This window comes from Myotis myotis, unplaced genomic scaffold (assembly GCF_014108235.1).
Source record: "Myotis myotis isolate mMyoMyo1 unplaced genomic scaffold, mMyoMyo1.p scaffold_m19_p_49, whole genome shotgun sequence".
Classification (NCBI taxonomy): domain Eukaryota; kingdom Metazoa; phylum Chordata; class Mammalia; order Chiroptera; family Vespertilionidae; genus Myotis; species Myotis myotis.
In genome coordinates this window covers 152733-170824 of record NW_023416356.1, presented here as the reverse complement: position 1 = coordinate 170824, position 18092 = coordinate 152733, and the positions used below count along the sequence as shown (strand labels likewise).

Here is an 18092-nt window from a genome sequence, read left to right as displayed (position 1 = left end):
GTCTTGCCTCTTCCCCATGGCACGCGCTCCCCAGGGCCCTGGACTAACGCTGTTATTAAAGGTTCTGGCGAAGTGGTGGCCAGGTCTCGGGTCCGGGTCCGAGTTGGTAGGTGGCCCTGGGGCGTGTCTCCCGGCCTCACGGAGGGGCGGGCGTTGGTGCCACGTGACAGCCTGGTGAGTGAGCAACAGAGTGTCAGAGCCCCGTGAGCATTTGCAGCCCTTACCCGGCCCTCTGTCTGTTTTTGTAAATAAAGTTTTATTGAAACACAGGCGTACAGCAGAGTTGAGTTGCAAGGGTGGAGACCCGTGGCCGGTGACTCCCGGGGGACTGTGCTACTTTGCTGCAGCCGCTGCTTTTGTTTTGTTGGTGAAGCAGGGAGCGAGGCCTGAATCTACCCATTTCTGTCAAAACGTGAATTCAAAGATGTTTTGCAAATTATTATCCAATTTTAAATCCTAGCCCTGCCCGGTTTGGCTCAGCCCGTGGACTGAAGGGTCCTGGGTTTGATTAAGGTCAAGGGCACATACCTCAGTCGGGGCACGTGCGGGAGGCAACCAGTTGTGTCTCTCTCCCTTCGATGTTTCTCTCTCTCTGTCTCTCCCACTCCCTTCCACCCTCTCTCAAGTGAGGATTACCCCCGCCCCCCCAAAAAAACCACCCTGATGCTCCTCTGAGGTTGGCCTTTGGTTCTTTCACTCACGGATTCTCTCAGGGTGGATTGAGCGTCTGTTTCGGCCAAACGCTGGGTGACGTGCTGGGGCCAAGCCGTGAGCTGGCGGCCTGTGGGAAACGGGCGCATCGGCACAAACGCGGTGACGGGTGCGAAGGAGGAACGAACGGAGGGGAGGCCGAGGCCGGGGCAGGAGGGCCGCGCGGGGCTGAGGGGGCGGCGCGGGCGGAGGCAGAGAGAACAGATGGAGGCGGCAAGGGGCAGAGGGCACGCGGGCGGCTGGGCTGGCCTGTTCCGTGCAGCCCGGAGGCCTGGGCCGTGGGCCAGGTGCACACGGGAGTCTGAGAGCCCTGGACACAGGCCAGGGTCCCGCCTCGCTGGCTCCTGGGCACTGTCCGCACCCCGTCGGCTTTGGGCCTTTGGGGTTCCTGCTCATGCTCGGCAAAGCTCTGGTCTCCTGGGCACCAGCCTCCTGGGCTCCGCTCTCCTGGGCTCCGGCCTCCTGGGCTCCGGCCTCCTGGGTCTGGAAGTGCAAAGTGCTTGCGAGGGGCCACTTGCCTCGTTCTCCGCAGGGAGAGTCAGGCCCCCAAAGCTGTGGCCACGGAGAACAGGCTTCTGGTGAACTGAGGGCTGATTATTCCAAGAAAAGTGCTAGTTACCCAGTGACCTTTGTTAATTAAGGCGCCAGGACCTGAGAACGAGAACACGTGACTCACAGTGTTTTCCTCTTTGCCTCGGCTACCAGGCGGCTCGGAGAAGCCATTGGCGCTGGGTAATGTCCTCTGTGTCCCCACTTTTTAAAAATATGTTTTTTATTTTTTAATTGATTTTTAGAGAGAGAGGGAGAGAGAGAAAGAAACATTGATGGGAGAGTAGAACATTGAGTGCCTCCTGCACGCCCCCTGCCGGGATCCAGCCCGCAACCTGGGGATGGAGCCGGACGGAGCCGGACGGAGCCGGACGGAGCCGGCAGCCTTTTGGTGCCCAGATAACTGAGCCACACTGGCCAGGGCTCTGTGTCCCCGCTTTGTCACGAATAAATAGTCATTCACTTCTTTACTATGCCCCGTCATTGACCACCTGGACTTCTTATCTGGCCGAGGTTACATATATTCACGATTAAAAACATAAACGTGAAAGGAATGATGGAGCCTGGCAGCTCCTTTGCCTGTGGCGCGAGCTCTGTGTGGCCACAGTGGACGCCCAGCGGCGGCTGCGTGTTGAGCGCTGAGCCGAGTAAGACCACAGCCCTCCCCGGGGGCCTGGGCACTGTCCCCTGTCCCCTGTTCCCCGTGCTCCCTGAGCCCTGAACCCCACCTTCCCGACGTCAGGGAACCAGGCTGCACCCAGAGTCAGTGGCGCTGACCCAAGCACCTGGCTCGGCCGACCCCGACCTTTGGGCAAACCCCACTCTTAAGATCCGGATGGATCTTCTGAGACCTGGTTTGTTCATTCTTCTATTTCGTCACTTTCCCATTCATTGATTTTTAAATTATTATTTAATATTTTTATTGATTTCAGAGACAAAGGGAGAGGAAGAGAGAGATAGAAACATCCATGATGAGAGAGAATCATTGAAGGGCTGCCTCCTGCAAGCCCCCCACTGGGGATGGAGCCCGCAACCCGGGCCTGTGCCCTGACTGGGATCGAACCCTGACCTCCTGGTTCCTAGGTCGACGCTCAGCCGCTGAGCCTCGCCGGCCGGGCTGATTTTTTTAAAAAAATAAATATTTACTGGCCAAGCGCTGTTGTGGCAGTGACAGCCAAGATGAAGTCAGCAGGTCCAGTGGGGGTCGCGGGGGCTGACGCGGGGGAGACAGCCGCACGCGCTGCCGACAGCGGTGGCCTCCTTGGGCCGCCGGTGTAAACACTCCCTGGCCACCGGCTCCGGCGTCCAGTGGTTGACATTTTGTGGTCGGAGCAACATTAGAAACGCTGACGTGTCCTGCGTGGCTCCCAGGAGGCTGAGCAGGTGCTGCCCACGGCCAGGCGGTTCTTCCCTTTTTCATTTGCTCTTTCTCTCTTTTGTGTTTGGGTAACCGCCTCTGTTCTTTCTTTTTTAAAAAAATAGACCTTTTTATTGACTTCAGAGAGGAGGGAGAGGGAGAGAGAGACATAAAACATCAGTGATGAGGGAGAACCATTGACCAGCTGCCTCCCGCACGCCCCACACTGGGGATGGAGCCTGCAACCCGGGCCTGTGCCCTGACCCGGAATGGAACCGTGACCTCCTGGTTCAACCACTGAGCCACACCGGCCGGGCAAAAGCTTGTATGGTAGTCCCTGTATTGGCACCTGGTGTGTGCTTTAGGAACCAGGCATCCATGTTTTCATTGGGCCCTGAGCCCCGTCAGTCATGTGGCTGGTCCCGCCCCAGTGGCTCAGCTCCAGGTGATCTCGCTTCACCCGCCCCGCCCCCCCACGTGCTTGGCTTCCCCGCCTCGGGGGCTCACTCCCCTCCCGGCTGGACCGCCCGCTCCCCCACGCGTCTCAGGTGCGCCTGTCCGCTCTTCGGGGCACTGCTTCCTGCTGGGTGTGGGCGAGGGCTGTTGTCCCCACTGCGTATTTTTTCTAGAAAATGAAAGGTTCGCCTAAGTGTTCCCAGAAGGCGCTGACTCACTGGGGTGGGGGGGCACCGCCGCCTCCGCCTTTGAAGCCGCCTGGCACCCGGCTGCCCGGAAGCGGCCCTGGACGGTGCGGCCGCTGCGGTGCGGCTCCTGCAGACTCAGCAGCACGACATGGCTGTCGGCAGCGCCTTCTCCTTTTCAACGACGGGGAGGAAGCAGGGGGCTGCCTCATTCGGTTACAAAAAAGGTGCCGGTGTTTCTCCAGTTTCACTGGCTCTTGTCTCCCCGCGTCAGGGAAGGGGTCGCGGCGAGAGGAGCGCTGGGCTGTTAGGCGGGAGGCGCTGCCCTCAGGCCCCTGGGCCGCGTCCAGCTGAGCTGGCACTGGGAGCGGCGGCCCCGCTGCGAGTCGTAGGAAGGATTGACATGGATGCTGGCGCCGGGTTTGATCCGACAGCCCCACGGCTGTCTGCTAAGAGGGCTGTTTGGAAATGAACCAGGTCTCCTGGAAGGAACCCTAATTGTCAGGCCAGGTGCCCGTGGATGGCACCAGCTCGCTCCCTTCTGTTGGAAGTGCTGGGCCCGGGACCCAGCGCAGTCCGAGTGCCCAAGGTCACGGGGCGAGCTAATACAGGACCAGGGTCAAGTCCAGATGTGCTGCTATCCCGGGCAGTGTGCTCCCCGATGTGAAGAGGCTGGGGTGTCAGTGTGTGTGTGAGTGCATGCCTCTGTGTGTGCGTGTGTGCCTGTGTGCCTCTGTGAGAGCGTGCACACATCTGTGTGTGTGCATATTCCTCTGTGTGTATGTTTGCACGCCTCTGTATGCTTGTGTGCATGTGCCTTTTGTGTGCATGTGTGTGCCTCTGCATGTGTGTGCACGCCTGTGTTCATGTGTGAGTGTGCACACATATATGTGCGCATATGTGCCTCTGTGTGCATGTGCGTGTGTGCATGCGTGCCTCTGTGTGCGCGTGCATGCCTCTGTGTGCGCGTGCGTGCCTCTGCGTGGGCATGCTTCTGTGTGCGTGCGTGCCTGTGTGTGCCTACTTTGTCTGTTTTCATCTGCACCCCCCTTGCCTGTTTTGGGGAGCAGCCGGAAGCAGCCTCAGCCGGGCCATTGCTCAGCTCAGCCTCTTCCCCGGGAGATTCCGCAGCTGTGATTCACCCAGCGGCACCCCCACCCGCAGAGCCCGCAGCAGGTGGTGCGCCCAGGCCTGCCCCACACTCCCCTGCCCGGGCTTGTCCCACCCCTGCAGGAGCCGCCTGGCCCTGGAGGAGCCGAACTGGCTCCCTCTGCCTGGCCTCTCGTCTGAGTTTTCCTCGCGTCCCCATTGCCCTGGTGGCGGCACCTCTGCCCCGTCACCTGTCCCTGTGGACGGTCGGGCACCGAGTGGCTGTCTCGCTGGCCAGCTGTGTGAGCACTGGGCCGTGGGCAGCATGGGCTGGGACGGAACACCTGACACCTCGTAGGTGCAGAGCATTCTGGTCCCGGGGACGCCACCGCCGAGCTGGGGGACCCCCAGTCCCCGGTGAGGGGCCCAGGCACGATGCTCAGCCCTCTGTCCCCGAGGGGCTGGCTGTAAGGGCCGAGGGAATGTCAGAGCCCCAGGCAGGGGTCACGCAGGGCCGGGTTCCCTGTGGCTCTGCACGGACGGGCCCCTGGCGTCTTGCTGAGCTGGCGGAGGTGTGGAGGCCGCGGCTTTCCTCTGACGCAGACTTCCCCTCTTGCCCCTGCTCCCCACCCCCCGCCCCCCAAAACCTGCGTGAGCGAGCAGACTCACCGGAGCCCTTTCTGAACAGTTGGGTACCCCAGCGGGCAGAGCCCTGAGCTGGTTCTAGGTTCCCTCCCGTGAACCCCATTCCTAGGGAGGCTGCTCCCAAGCCGGCGAAGGCGTCACGGGGCCACACTCCCCTCACCAATGGGGGCCGAGGGCAGCCGTACGCCCGGGCTGCCAGTGGCCACAGGAGGCAAGTGCTGGGCCCTCGGGGCCTCTGCTCTCTCTCTCTCTCTCTCTCTCTCTTTTTTTTTTAAATATATCTTTATTGGTTTCAGAGAGGAAGGGAGAGGGAGAGAGTCAGAAACATCCACGATGAGAGATTGATGTTAGAGAGGACCGTTAATCGGCTGCCTCCTCACGCCCCCCCTGGGGATGGAGCCTGCAGCCCGGGCCTGCGCCCGACCGGGAATCAAACTGTGACCTCCTGGTTCCCAGGTCGATGCTCAGCCCCTGAGCCCCGCCGGCCGGGCTGGGACTTTGTCTCTTCACTGCGGGGCCGGAGGCTGTGTGGCTCTCCACTCATCGGACAGGAAGCTTGGAGGGCACGGGTGGCCTTCGTCCATCTCCTGCTCACTGTGCCGGGCCCTTTGGAGATGCCCCGTGAAGGGGGTGGAGAAAGTTCTCTCTTGTTGGCAGTGTCCCTGGGAACTGGGCCGCCGGCCGGCCGGCTGCCATCAGAGCCCTAATACAGCAGGCACCAGCCTCTTCCCCGGCCACACATAGCACCCAGCCTGCAGGTAGGTTAACGCCTGCATGGGGAGTCCGGAGCCCACACCCAGGGCCCAGCACCCTCCCGGCTCCTTCGCCATCAACCCACTGGCAGTGGGCTGGCCCTCAGGTCTAGGGATTAGTGCTTTCTTTTTTTGAATATATTTTTATTGACTTCAGGGAGGAAGGGAGAGGGAGAGAGAGAAACATCCATGATGGGAGAGAATCATGAACTGGCTGCCTCCTGCACGCCCCACACTGGGGTTGGAGCCTGCAACCCAGGCCTGTGCCCGACCGGGAATCGCACCCTGACCTCCTGGTTCCTAGGTCGACGCTCAGCCCCTGTCCACGCCGGCTGGGCGGGTCGTGTTTTTCACTCACTCTCGTTGGTTGGGTTGTGGGGATGCCGTTGAGCATTCGTGAGCGTGCGGACTGCGGGCGGCAGGCACGTCAGCGTCCGGCCTCCTGGCTTCCCCCTCACGAGCTGGGCGTGACTTTGGGGATGGGGATGTCCCGGGTCCGAGAAGGACTTGGGCTGAGCTTGAGCGGCCGGCTCTCTGGGTGCGGCCGAGGGCTCCATCTCTGACCCTGAGCCTCGGAGCTCACCCGCCTCCCTGCCTTGTGCAGGGATCGCGTCTTCATCCCCGTAGTGGCTGGGGCAGCTGAGTGAGGCACAGGCCACGGGCCTCATTCTCCCCCTCCCCCTGCTCTCCTTCTGCCAAGCTCGGGGAGGGGGGGTGCGGGGGAAGGGGTAGGGTAGGCTGTCTGCCTTGGAGAGGCTCTGGCAAGATGGGGAGATGGGGAGATGGCGAGATGGCGAGATGTGGGAAGGGCTGGCCTGTGGCTGGGCCGTCTCAGGAGATCAGATCGCGTCTGTAGCTGGGAGCCTTGGGGTGCTTTGATGTGGGGGCGCGGGAATCAGCCCGGGGACACAGCGCAGGGTTTGACTGGTATGAGCAGGGGGTGTTTCCTGCCTGCAGGTCAAGGCGGGCGTGGCTTTGCGCTTCCCGCCGTATCTGCGTTTCATCTCCCCGAGTCCCCCGTGGAGCGTCTGTCTAGACGGCTGTGGAATCAGATGCTCACTGACTGTGCGGGCATTTGGCCAGCAAATGTATGGCCGCCGAGCAGACAGGCCGGAGGGGAGGGGAGGTGCAGAATGGGCTGCACTCGGGTCTGGAGCAGACGGGAGCCTGATGCCGTGGGGCCAGCCGGTCCCCAAAACTGGCCTCAGGCGCCTTGAGGTCCTGGAGAGCCGTGCACCCGCCACCTCTCGGCCCAGTCACTCCGTGCAGAGCTTCCCGCCTGCGGTGAGAGCAGGAGAGCAGGTCTCAGCTGGGAAGCCCCTCCTGCGAGCCTCAGTGTTCACGTCTGTAAAATGGGGGGAAACAGGCTCTCAGGCCCCAGGTGGTCATGGAAGTGCTTTGTCATCTGAGTTCAGGCTTCATGTCAGACCCGCCCCCTGTTGTGTATCTATTTGCTTTTTCTGATGTTGGTCCTTCATAGTCTGTGAAATGTGTGTGAGCAAAGCTTGCACAGGTGGGAATCAGCGCTGCCCACGGGCCTGGCTGTGCCCTGTGCCCTCAGTGCTGCCCACAGGCCCGGCTGTGCCCTGTGCCCTCAGTGCTGCCCTCAGTCCTGCTCATGGGCCTGGCTGTGCCCTGTGCCCTCAGTGCTGCCCTCAGCCCTGCTCATGGGCCCGGCTGTGCCCTGTGCCCTCAGCGCTGCCCACAGGCCCGGCTGTGCCCTGTGCCCTCAGTGCTGCCCTCAGCGCTGCCCACAGGCCTGGCTGTGCCCTGTGCCCTGTGTGTCCCCCTCTGTTCAGGGAGGACGGGTCTTGGGGGTCTGTGGGCTGGATGGCCGATGTTCCCTGTCCAAGCCGCGTGGCCGCCCGCATGTGGATGACCTCACTGCACGGCACACGCTTGTCCTCGGCGAGTCCCCTGAGCAGCACGCAGGCCCCTGGGCCCCCCTCTGTGCCCTCACTGCGTCTGCACCCCCCTCCCTCCGTGTCTGCCTCCTTCCCCGTCTCTGGGCCTGAGCTCAGACTGAGCAGAGCTGTCTGCAGGCCCCTCTGCCTCCTACACACCCCGAGACCCGGGAGCCCGGGAGGGGGTTTGGGAGGGGGTGGCACGTCACCTTCCGATGGGACCCCAGCCTGTGGCTGAGCGGAGTGGCCCAGCCCACCTTTCTGTAGCTCAGCCTGATGGCGTGCACTGATCGCGTGCACTGAGTTGGTGAGAAGCAACTGTTATCGTGGGCGGCCGGGCGGGCCCAGCCTCCCCCCTGCTCACCCCTCAGGCCCAGCCTCCCCCCTGCTCACCCCTCAGGCCCAGCCCTGAGGCTGTCCCAGGCCCCGAGGGGGCAGGAGTGTCCCCGTGGGCCTCCCATCACCGACCGGCTCCCGCCCGCCGCACTGCGACGGCGGATGAGGTCACTCCTGGCAGGGCTGGCTGGCGAGGGCCCAGGGCAAACAGGCGGGCTGAGCTGGCGGCTGTGCCTGGCGCGGAGGAGCTGAGCTGGGGAGCGCGGCTGCAGCCTGCCCCTCCCGGCAGCGCCGTGCACTCTGGCCTCAGGCGACCCCGCCCGGCTTCTCCCGTGCACGGTACGGTGGCCCGCGCTGGCCCGGAGTTCAGCTGGTGAGGTTCCCCTGCTCGGTCTGCCAGACCCAGGACTCACAACAATACCCGCGTGAGGCTTCCCTGGCCCAGCGCGATGCTCAAAACGAGCCAGGCCCTCTCCAAAGAGCTGCTCAGCCTGAGGCCACAGGAGCTTCAGACGGACCGGGGAGGTGGGCGTGCGGCACGGGCCCATTGGCCAGATGAGAACACTGAGTCCACGGTGGTTGTGAGCTCAGGCCAGGATCTCACAGGGCTGGGGATCGAGCTGCCATCGAGGTACATGCCCTTGACCAGAATCAAAACCAGGCCCTTCAGTCCCCAGGTGGACGCTCTATCCACTGAACAACACCGGCCAGGGCTCAGTATTAGGTCTTCGGTCCTCCCTCCCCCATTCCTCTCCTCTCTGACCTGCTGGCCCAGCGCCTCCCCGGGCATCGCCCTCCTTGCTGAGGTGGGAGGTCTTGGTGAGGTGCTGTGTGTGGAGGGAGAGGGTCTGGGGCCAGGCCACAGCCCAGGGGTCCATCCTCCTCTGTCTCACGCCATCCAGTGTCCAGAGCCTCACTTTCTCCGTCTGTTCAATGGGCCCATCAGCCGGTGTCTGCTCCGTCCCGGCGGAGGACATGCTGAATCAGAGCTGGTTGCCCCAGCCCACCCTCTGGACCCCCTCGCTTCTTCCTTTCTGGGGTGGACAGATGTGAGGACCCGGATGGTGACTCGCACGCATGCAGCCGGGCTGGGCGTGGCTTCCTGGGCCCATGTGGTTTGGGGCCGCTGCTCGCTTGCACTCAGAGGACAGAGGCCCTGGGGGTGGGGGGCTGGGAGGTGGGGGCCCAGGGCCCCCTCATGGGAGTCGGGCTCTCTTTAGCCGATGCCCTGAGCTGCCTTCACTCTGTCCGTGTGGAGCTGTTGGGGCTCCGGCTGTGCCGCTTTCACGGGCATCCGGATCGGCTGTGCTCAGCCTGCCCGGCCAGGAGCAGAGCTGGTCAGGGGCCTTTCCCGACCAGGAGAGAGCCCCCCCTTGTCTTGGCATCCGGGGGTCCTGGCCGCCCCGCCCGCCCCCGCCCCTCACCAGGAGGCAGGCGCTTCGCACAGGAGGCGCCAAACCGGGTCAGTGCACCCGGCCCTCGCTGCTCGCCTGCCGGCCGGAGGGTGTGCCTGTGGGCAGCTCCAGCCTGGCCCTCCCCGGGGTGTGCTCTCGGGGGACCCCAGGCAGTGTGGCCCCTCATCTGGAGCGCGTCTCCCTCCGTCCCCTGGTCCCAGGGTTTCCGAGCGGGTCCGCGCTGAGCGCTCCGAGATGGGCCGAGACCCCAGGTGCCGCCAGCGACCCTGCCAGGTGCTCCCTGGCCTCGGCGCCTCGGCGCTCCCCACAGCGGCAGCACGGGGAGGATCGGAGGGCCGTGTTGGGGGGGGACGGGGGGGGGGACGGGGGGGGGTACCGTGAGGGGGGCGGGCGGGGGGAGGGAAGGCCGGGCCGGGGGGACGGGCTGAGCCGGTGTGCAGGCCGGAGGTGGGAGGCCCCCGCGACCGCACGCAGCACCACGCCCGCCGCCGTGTGTTCCAGGGGAAGCTGCCGGTGCTGCTGCTGGGCCGCTCCTCGGAGCTGCGGCCGGGCGAGTTCGTGGTCGCCATCGGGAGCCCGTTCTCCCTGCAGAACACGGTCACCACCGGCATCGTCAGCACCACGCAGCGCGGCGGCAAGGAGCTGGGGCTGCGCAACTCGGACATGGACTACATCCAGACGGACGCCATCATCAACGTGAGCCGGCGGCGGGCCCTGCGGGGCTCGGGGGTCAGGCTTGGGAACCAGGGTGCGCTCTGAGCCCCAAGGTGCCCTGCGAGGGTTTTCCGGGAGCGGGAGGCTCGGCCCTTAGCCACCCGCAGGGACTGCTGGGAAGGAGACTTCATTTATTTTTATTTTTTAAAATATATTTTTATTGATGTCAGAGCGGAAGGGAGAGGGAGAGAGAGAAGCATCACTGATGAGAGAATCACAGATCGGCTGCCTCCTGCACGCCCCCCACTGGGTACCGAGTCCACAACCCCAGCCTGTGCCCTGACCGGGAATCGAACCCCGATCTCCTGGCTCATAGGTTGACGCTCAACCCCTGAGCCACGCCGGCCGGGCTGCAGGGAGGGGACTTTAGATCGGCCAAGCTCTGTAGCCAGAGGTCCCCCTCCCCCCCCTGGCATAGACCCTGCAGTGCCCGGGTGGGGGGGCTCGCTGTGCCGCAGGGCGCACCTGAGCGGTACCCCTGCCCTAGTCGGCGTCTGATGCGGCCGGGGCTGCTCCTCACTCTCACCTGTGGAATCTTTTCTAAATCACATTCCCACCTCCTGTGTCTCCCCGAAGGGCTGACGCTTGTAGAAGCCACGTCCCCCCACACCTGTGTGTGAATAGGGAGCCCCCACATCTGTGTGTGAATAGGGAACCCCCACATCTGTGTGTGAATAGGGAGCCCCCACATCTGTGTGTGAATAAGGAGCCCCCACATCTGTGTGTGAATAGGGAGCCCCCACATCTGCGTGTGAATAAGGAGCCCCCACATCTGTGTGTGAATAGGGAACCCCCACACCTGTGTGTGAATAGGGAACCCCCACATCTGTGTGTGAATAAGGAGCCCACACATCTGTGTGTGAATAAGGAGCCCCCACATCTGTGTGTGAATAGGGAACCCCCACATCTGTGTGTGAATAGGGAGCCCCCACATCTGTGTGTGAATAGGGAACCCCCACATCTGTGTGTGAATAGGGAGCCCCCACATCTGTGTGTGAATAGGGAGCCCCCACATCTGTGTGTGAATAAGGAGCCCCCACATCTGTGTGTGAATAGGGAACCCCCACATCTGTGTGTGAATAAGGAGCCCCCACATCTGTGTGTGAATAGGGAACCCCCACATCTGTGTGTGAATAGGGAGCCCCCACATCTGTGTGTGAATAAGGAGCCCCCACATCTGTGTGTGAATAGGGAACCCCCACATCTGTGTGTGAATAGGGAGCCCCCACATCTGTGTGTGAATAGGGAACCCCCACACCTGTGTGTGAATAGGGAGCCCCCACATCTGTGTGTGAATAGGGAGCCCCCACATCTGTGTGTGAATAGGGAGCCCCCACATCTGTGTGTGAATAAGGAGCCCCCACATCTGTGTGTGAATAGGGAACCCCCACATCTGTGTGTGAATAAGGAGCCCCCACATCTGTGTGTGAATAGGGAACCCCCACATCTGTGTGTGAATAAGGAACGCAGCCTTTCCGGCCTGGCGGCCTCTCGGGCTCATTCCCAAGCTCCCTCCCGCTCTGCACGGAGCAGTGGGAATAGACTCGCCGGGCGGGGTTCAGGGGTCCCACAGCCGGGGCTGTGCAGGCTGAGACCCTGGAGGGAAGGTTGTGTGGGTGTTGTAGGGAGTTCAGAGTCAGCCTCTGAGCTTCGAGGGAAACAATCCCGATTATGGCGAATCTAAAACTCCCCGGATATGGTTCAGGCCCCTCTTTCCCAGCAGAACACCAGGGCGACAGGCACAGGCGACAGCAGCCGCACTCAGGCGCCTGCGGGCAGGGAGGGAGGGGGGCCTCGGGGACGCTCTGACCCTCCTGTGTTTGCTTGCAGTACGGGAACTCGGGCGGCCCCCTGGTGAACCTGGTAAGGCCTTCGGTTTCCAGCGTTGTGGTTTGCGCTTTCTTTCCCAACACGATCCTGCCCCGTTCACTGCTCACCCCTCATTCACCGCTCACTTCCCCCTCCAGGGGTCACCACTCACCCCTCATTCACCGCTCACTTCCCCCTCAAGGGGTCACCCCTCACCCCTCACTCACAGGAGTCACTGCTCACCCCTCACTCCAGGGGTCACCCCTCACCCCACATTCACCGCTCACCCCTCATTCACCGCTCACCCCTCCAGGGGTCACCCCTCACTCCAGGGGTCACCGCTCACCCCTCACTCCAGGGGTCACCCCTCACTCCAGGGGTCACTGCTCACTCCTCACTCCAGGGGTCACCCCTCATCCCTCACTCACAGGCGAGGCCCGGGGCTGGGGGCTGACCTCTCCGACTGCGGGAAGAGGCAAGGAGGGGTGTGTGTGTGCTCTGGGCCGGCTCCCCATTCCAGCCCGAGGTGAACAGCCCCTAAGGATGGTGCGGGAACAGTGGTCGTCCGGCCTGAGGGGTCCCGTTACCCCAGGACCCAGCCCACTCCCCACAAGCGGCGTTGGCTCCACGGCCGCTCACCTGGCATCAGAGCGCCCTGTGACGGCCTCTCCCATGACCGGAAGTGAGGCCATGGTGCCCCTCACCCCCCGCCCCCGTCAGCCCCAAGGCTGCTGCCTGAGCTGCATTTTCTGGAAATGGGGGGCCAGCCCACCCTCCCGCCAGCGGGCACCTGAGGGGACTGGCCACGGAGAAGAGGGGTGTGGATGCACTTGGCGCTCCGAGGGTTATGTGTCCTGAAACTGCACCGGGGGCGGTTTTCACGCCGGTGGTCCCCGAGGGGGGCCGAGGGTGCAGGTCCCCTTGCTGAGCGAGACTCTGCTGCCCGATGACGCCTGCCCCCACCCCTAGGGCCCGGAGCCCCTCCTGCCAGCCCCCCCGGGAGCGTCTTCAGGGGAACCTGGGGGCAGGGGGCCATGTCTGTCTTGCCTTTCAGGATGGTGAAGTGATTGGCATCAACACCCTGAAGGTGACGGCCGGCATCGCCTTTGCGATCCCATCGGACAAGATTAAAAAGTTCCTCACGGAGTCCCACGACCGACAGGCCAAAGGTGACGCGAGCAGACGGCCGGGGTGGGGGGCAAGGTGCAGGCCTGAGGCGCTGCTCCCCGGGACCCAGCAGGGATGGGACCCTGAGGACCCCAAGGACCCCAGCCCTGTTACTCAGGACGGGACGGGGCGCGTGTCCTGAGCCCCGGGATTCGATCGCAGAGATTTGTGGTCGCGGCCCAAGGCCCATGAGCGTCCGTGAGGGTGACAGGTGCCGGCCGGATCCCAGGGGACCCCCCACCCCATGCAGCTCCTCACTCACCTGTGTCCTGTGAGGCCTTGGCCCTGCCGGTGGGATTTAGTCCCATTTCTGCCGAGATTAGGGGTGTCATTCATCCACAAATGTCAGGGGGCCCAACGGCTCGGGCCCAGCAGGGGGTTCCTGAAGGTGTGATGTTCACCTTCCACCTGGCCGGGGAGGCGGACAGAAAACAAACCAACCATGTGATTCCTATGGCAACAGGGCTTCCCGGAAAATGAGGCAGGAGCCGGCCAGGGGGTGAGGGGAGGGGCAGCGGGGAGGCCACGAGGCCGAAACGTCCCCTAAGCGAGTCCGGCAGACGGGGGGGGGGGGGGGGGGGGAGGGCTGATCGAGCCGTCACCTGGGCTGACGCGCTGCCCCCCGCTGTCCCCAGGCAAAGCCGTCACCAAGAAGAAGTACATCGGCATCCGGATGCTCTCGCTCACGTCCAGGTGGGTCCCGGGAGGTGTGTGTCTTGCTTGTAAGGACGGAGCCTCAGACGTGCTCGCCGGCGCCCCCGCAGGAGGGGCTCACGCTGCCGAGGAGACCCCGCCTCTGGTGGGACCTGTGTCGCCTGAGGAGAGAGGAGGGGCCGTTCTCCTGGGCCCCTCGTTTTATTTTTATTTTTTAAAAATGTTTTTATTGATGTCAGAGAGGAAGGGAGAGGGAGAGAGAGACATCAGTGATGAGAGAGAATCACGGATCGGCTGCCTCCTGCACGCCCCCCACGGGGGATGGAGCCCGCAACCCGGGCCTGTGCCCCGACCGGGAATCGCACCCCGACCTCCTGGTTCCTAGGTCGACGCTCAGCCACCGAGCCAGGGCGGCCGGGTGACCCCTCCTTTCACCTTTCAGTTTGTTTCTGTGTCTGAGCGGGTCCTTCCTTCTGGAAAGTTCCGCCTTGTTTTGCAGGCAGCCTGGATGGCGGGCGCCGGTCACTCCCACAGGCCGGGCCGCCACCCACATTCCATTCTGGGAGGGCCCAGGTGCCCTCCACCCGGCGCCCTGCCGCCAGCTGCCCGTGGCTGTGGCTCTGGAATGCGGGCAGCCCTCGCCCGAGGCCTGTTTTCCCGGAGCCGGGGGAGGTCGGGGCACGTGGCCGCCAGGCCCATGACAGGCTGGGGTTTGCCGGGGTGACAAGGTCTGACGTCATCGTGTGCGTCCCCGTGACCAGGGGTGTGGCTGACGCTGGGTCAACGCTTCTGAGCGCCAATATGTTCCTGCTGGAACTGGCTCACAGTCGTGGGTTGTGCGCCCGCGTTGTAGGTTAGATGCGTGTTACCGAGGCCGGTCCCTTCTCAGCCACGACGAACGGTGCACCCGTCGGGCCTCGCCCGCGGGGAGCAGGCGTGAGCCGGCCGCCTCCGGGGTTCTGGCCGGGCTCTGCTGCTTCCCGCCGGCGTGTGGCTTTGGGACGAGCTGGCCTCGGTTTCCTGCTGTCGGCGTGAGGCAGCCGCAGGCACCGGGCGAGGGGTGAGGGCCGAGTGACTCAGTGGGCATCGAGGCTGGGACGTGGGCGGCACTGATCTGGCTGCGGTGACGCCAGCCACCGCGTGTCTCCTGCCCGCGCTGTGCCAGGCACGGCCTCGTGCCGCAGCCAGAGGACCCCACCTGCCTCCCGACCACCGTGTCCGAGGGGCAAGGCATCGTCCCTGTTTCACATTTGAGCAAAGTGAGGCCCAGATCACACAGTGAGCAAGTGGCAGGGCGAGGCTCCCAGCCAGCCGACCGCTTACCATGCTGACTCCTCCAGTGGCAGCTGCTGCCAGTTCATGACTCAAATCAGTGGAGCCCAGCCGGGTGGCTCAGTGCTTGAGTGTCGACCTAGGAACCAGGAGGTCACGGTTTGATTCCGGTCAGGGGCACAGGCCCGGGTGGTGGGCTTGATCCCCAGAAGGGGGTGTGCAGGAGGCGGCCGGTCCATGAGTCTCCCTCATCATTGATGTTTCTCTCTCTCCCTCTCCCTTCCTCTCTGACATCAGTAATAAGAAAAGAAAATAAATAAATAAAGTAAATATGATTGACGGACTGATGAAACCTCTCTTGCTGTTTGTTACCCAGTAAATCTTTGCGTCTCATAGACGGGCGGCTGGAAGCAGAGCCAGCACTCCCGGGGTTTTATGTTAGAATCGGGGACGGAGGAGGAGTCTGGGGCGGAGGTTTTGGGGGGCTGCGGGGAGGGGAGCGGTGTCGCTCGCTTATGAGATCCCTCTCCCCCCCCTCCCCCCCCCCAGCAGCAAGGCCAAGGAGCTGAGGGACCACCACCGAGACTTCCCGGACGTGCTCTCGGGGGCGTACATCATCGAAGTCATTCCCGACACGCCAGCGGAAGCGTGAGTCCGAGCGTTCTCCCTTTCCCTGACTTCCTGCGGTTCCGGGGCCCTGTCAGCTCAGGCGACTGTGAGGGTCCCCAACAGGATGGGGGCCGTCCCTGGTCTGTCCTGCTGGTCGGGCCGTCCGACCTGGAGCAGCTCAGGACTCCACCGCGAAAGGGGCATCCTGCTGCCAGGAGCCCTGGCCTCACGCCGGCGTCGGGTGGAGAGGGCTGTCCACTCGCTAGGAGCCTCCTGGGCGGGCGGGGGGTCCCGAGGCCCCGGGCAGGGGTCCCACTGAGGAAACCGCTCAGCCAGCAGCCGGCGGGTGTCACCTCACCGCCCGGGGCCCAGAGGGAGGTGCGGACGGGCCAGCGCACTGCCTGGGGCCTGGTGGGCCGCCTGCGTCTGGGCCACCCGTAGGCTAACAATCGGTTTTGCGTTTTTAAATGTTGGAAAACATTTGTAAGGAGACTAGTAGCTGAAAAGATGCATGAAAAGGTCGTGCCATTCAAACGTCAGCGTCCGCGTGAGGATTGCTGGGACGCGGCCGGGCCTACGAGAGGGAATGGGGGCTGTGGCGGCGTCTGGGCGGACAGAGAGCTGGGGCTGTGCTGTGCGGCGGGAGCGCGGGACCCTCACGCTGTCCCCGTGTTGCAGCGGCGGCCTCAAGGAGCAGGACGTCATCATCAGCATCAACGGGCAGCCCGTGGCCTCCGCCAGCGACGTCAGCGACGTCATCCGCAAGGAGAGCACCCTCAACATGGTCGTCCGCAGGGGCAACGAGGACGTCATGCTCACCGTGGTCCCCGAGGAGATCGACCCGTAGCCAGCGGGAGCGGGAGCGGCGCGTGCTCCTCACAGACCCTCCGCGCCCGACCGGTGCCTGGGCCGGGCCGGGGCCGCCCTGCTGCTGGCTCGGCCGGGACGCGGGCGGCCGACGCCTCCTGGGTGTTTGCAGGCCACACCGATGCCCGCGTGGGACCCGCCTCCCGCCCATGTGCACGCCACGCCCTTCCTCTTGCCGCTTGGGCCGTGCCTGCTTCGAGTGTCAACGGGGTCGCCTCTCTACCTGCTCAGCATCCTGGTGCCAGGAAGGCCGTCGATGGTCCGCGTGGATGAGAGGGCGGCCCGGGAGCCGCACGTGCATGCTGTCCTCCATGCTGTCCTCCCAGTCAGCACCCGGAGGAGGGCGCGGCCGGGACCGCGGGCGGGTGGCCGTGGCTTCAGGAGAACTCGCCTCCCGGGACCCCGGGACCAGGCGAGTGACCGACGCAGCTATTAAAGTTCTTCTTCATGCTCTGCGCCCTGGCGTGCGTCTCTTCCTTCCCTCCCGGCCGCCGGCGGAGTGTCGGGAGGTGATGGTCCTGCCGGGGGCTCCTCCTGAAACCGCACCGTGCACACGGGGTCGCCCGGAATCGTAGCGGGGTGTCCAAGTCCCCACGGGCTTGCTGGGCACAAACCTCTGCCTCGGCCGCCCTGGCCCGTGGGATCGGACGTGAGGACGGCTGCGCTCGCATCGGGGCTTTTCAAGCTACAAAGAGCCCGTCGGCCTCCCACGCCAGCCACCGGCCAGCGGAGGGTTCCGGGGCCTGGTCTGAGCCAGGCGGGGCTCAGCGCGGGCGGATGCGGCGCGGGCCCACCCGGCCCTCGCTCCGAGCTCAGTCAGGAAGCCAGCTCTCTTTCTTTTTTTTGGGGGGGGTTAATCCTCACCCGAGGATATTTTTCCATTGCTTTTCAGACAGTGGAAAGGAGAGGGTGGGAGGGAGAATCATCGATGTGAGAGAGACATCCACTGGTTGCCTCCTGCACGTGCCCAGGTTTGTGCCCTGGACCCAGAACCGAACCCGCGACTGTTGAGGGCACAGGCCAGGGCTCCCGCTGCCGAGCCCCACGGCCAGGGCCAGGCCAGGTGCCCCTTTGAAAGGGAGACACTTAGGAGACAGGACTCGACCCCGAACGACCCTGCCCACGTCCCAGGACGACAGGGTGACGCCGATTCTAGTTGTCCTGGGCTCTGGACTAGAAAGCAGACCATCAGCCTGGGGGTGCAGAGCAGGGCTCCCCCCAAAGCGCCCTTGAGGGGGCCCAGCCTCGGCAGCTCCAGGCACCTCTGTCTCCAGGGGAGGCTGCAGGAGCTCGGGAAGCTGGGCCCAGGAAGCCTATTGCAAAGCTTGAGCTTGACCCACCGGCGTGGCTTAGGGGCTGAGCGTCGGCCTGCGAGCCAGGGGGTCAGGGTTCAGTGCCTGGTCAGGGCACAGGCCCGGGTTGTGGGCTCCATCCCCAGTAGGGGGTGTGCAGGAGGCAGCCGATCCATGATTCTCTCTCATCATTGATGTTTCTCTCTCCCTTTCTCTCTGGAATCAATAAAATATATTAAAAAACAAAACCAGGAAACATTTGAGCTTGGAAGTGAGCCCAGGCCCGAGCCCCCGTGGCAGCCACACCAG

The 18092-nt window shown here is 63.8% G+C and overlaps 1 protein-coding gene across 2 annotated transcripts in view; it reads left to right on the top strand.

Moving 5' to 3' along the window:
- Nucleotides 1-16947, top strand: part of HTRA1 (HtrA serine peptidase 1) — a 34054-nt gene extending 17107 nt beyond the window's left edge. The window contains exons 4-9 of one of the 2 annotated variants that reach the window (XM_036307662.1): nt 9901-10095; nt 11944-11976; nt 12977-13091; nt 13725-13782; nt 15565-15663; nt 16303-16947. In XM_036307662.1, coding sequence (XP_036163555.1) covers nt 9901-10095; nt 11944-11976; nt 12977-13091; nt 13725-13782; nt 15565-15663; nt 16303-16471 — 669 coding nt within the window. In that variant the 3' untranslated portion in view covers nt 16472-16947. The remainder of the gene's footprint in view (nt 1-9900; nt 10096-11943; nt 11977-12976; nt 13092-13724; nt 13783-15564; nt 15664-16302) is intronic. The other variant, XM_036307664.1, reaches the window with a different exon arrangement.
- Nucleotides 16948-18092: the final 1145 nt, after the last annotated feature.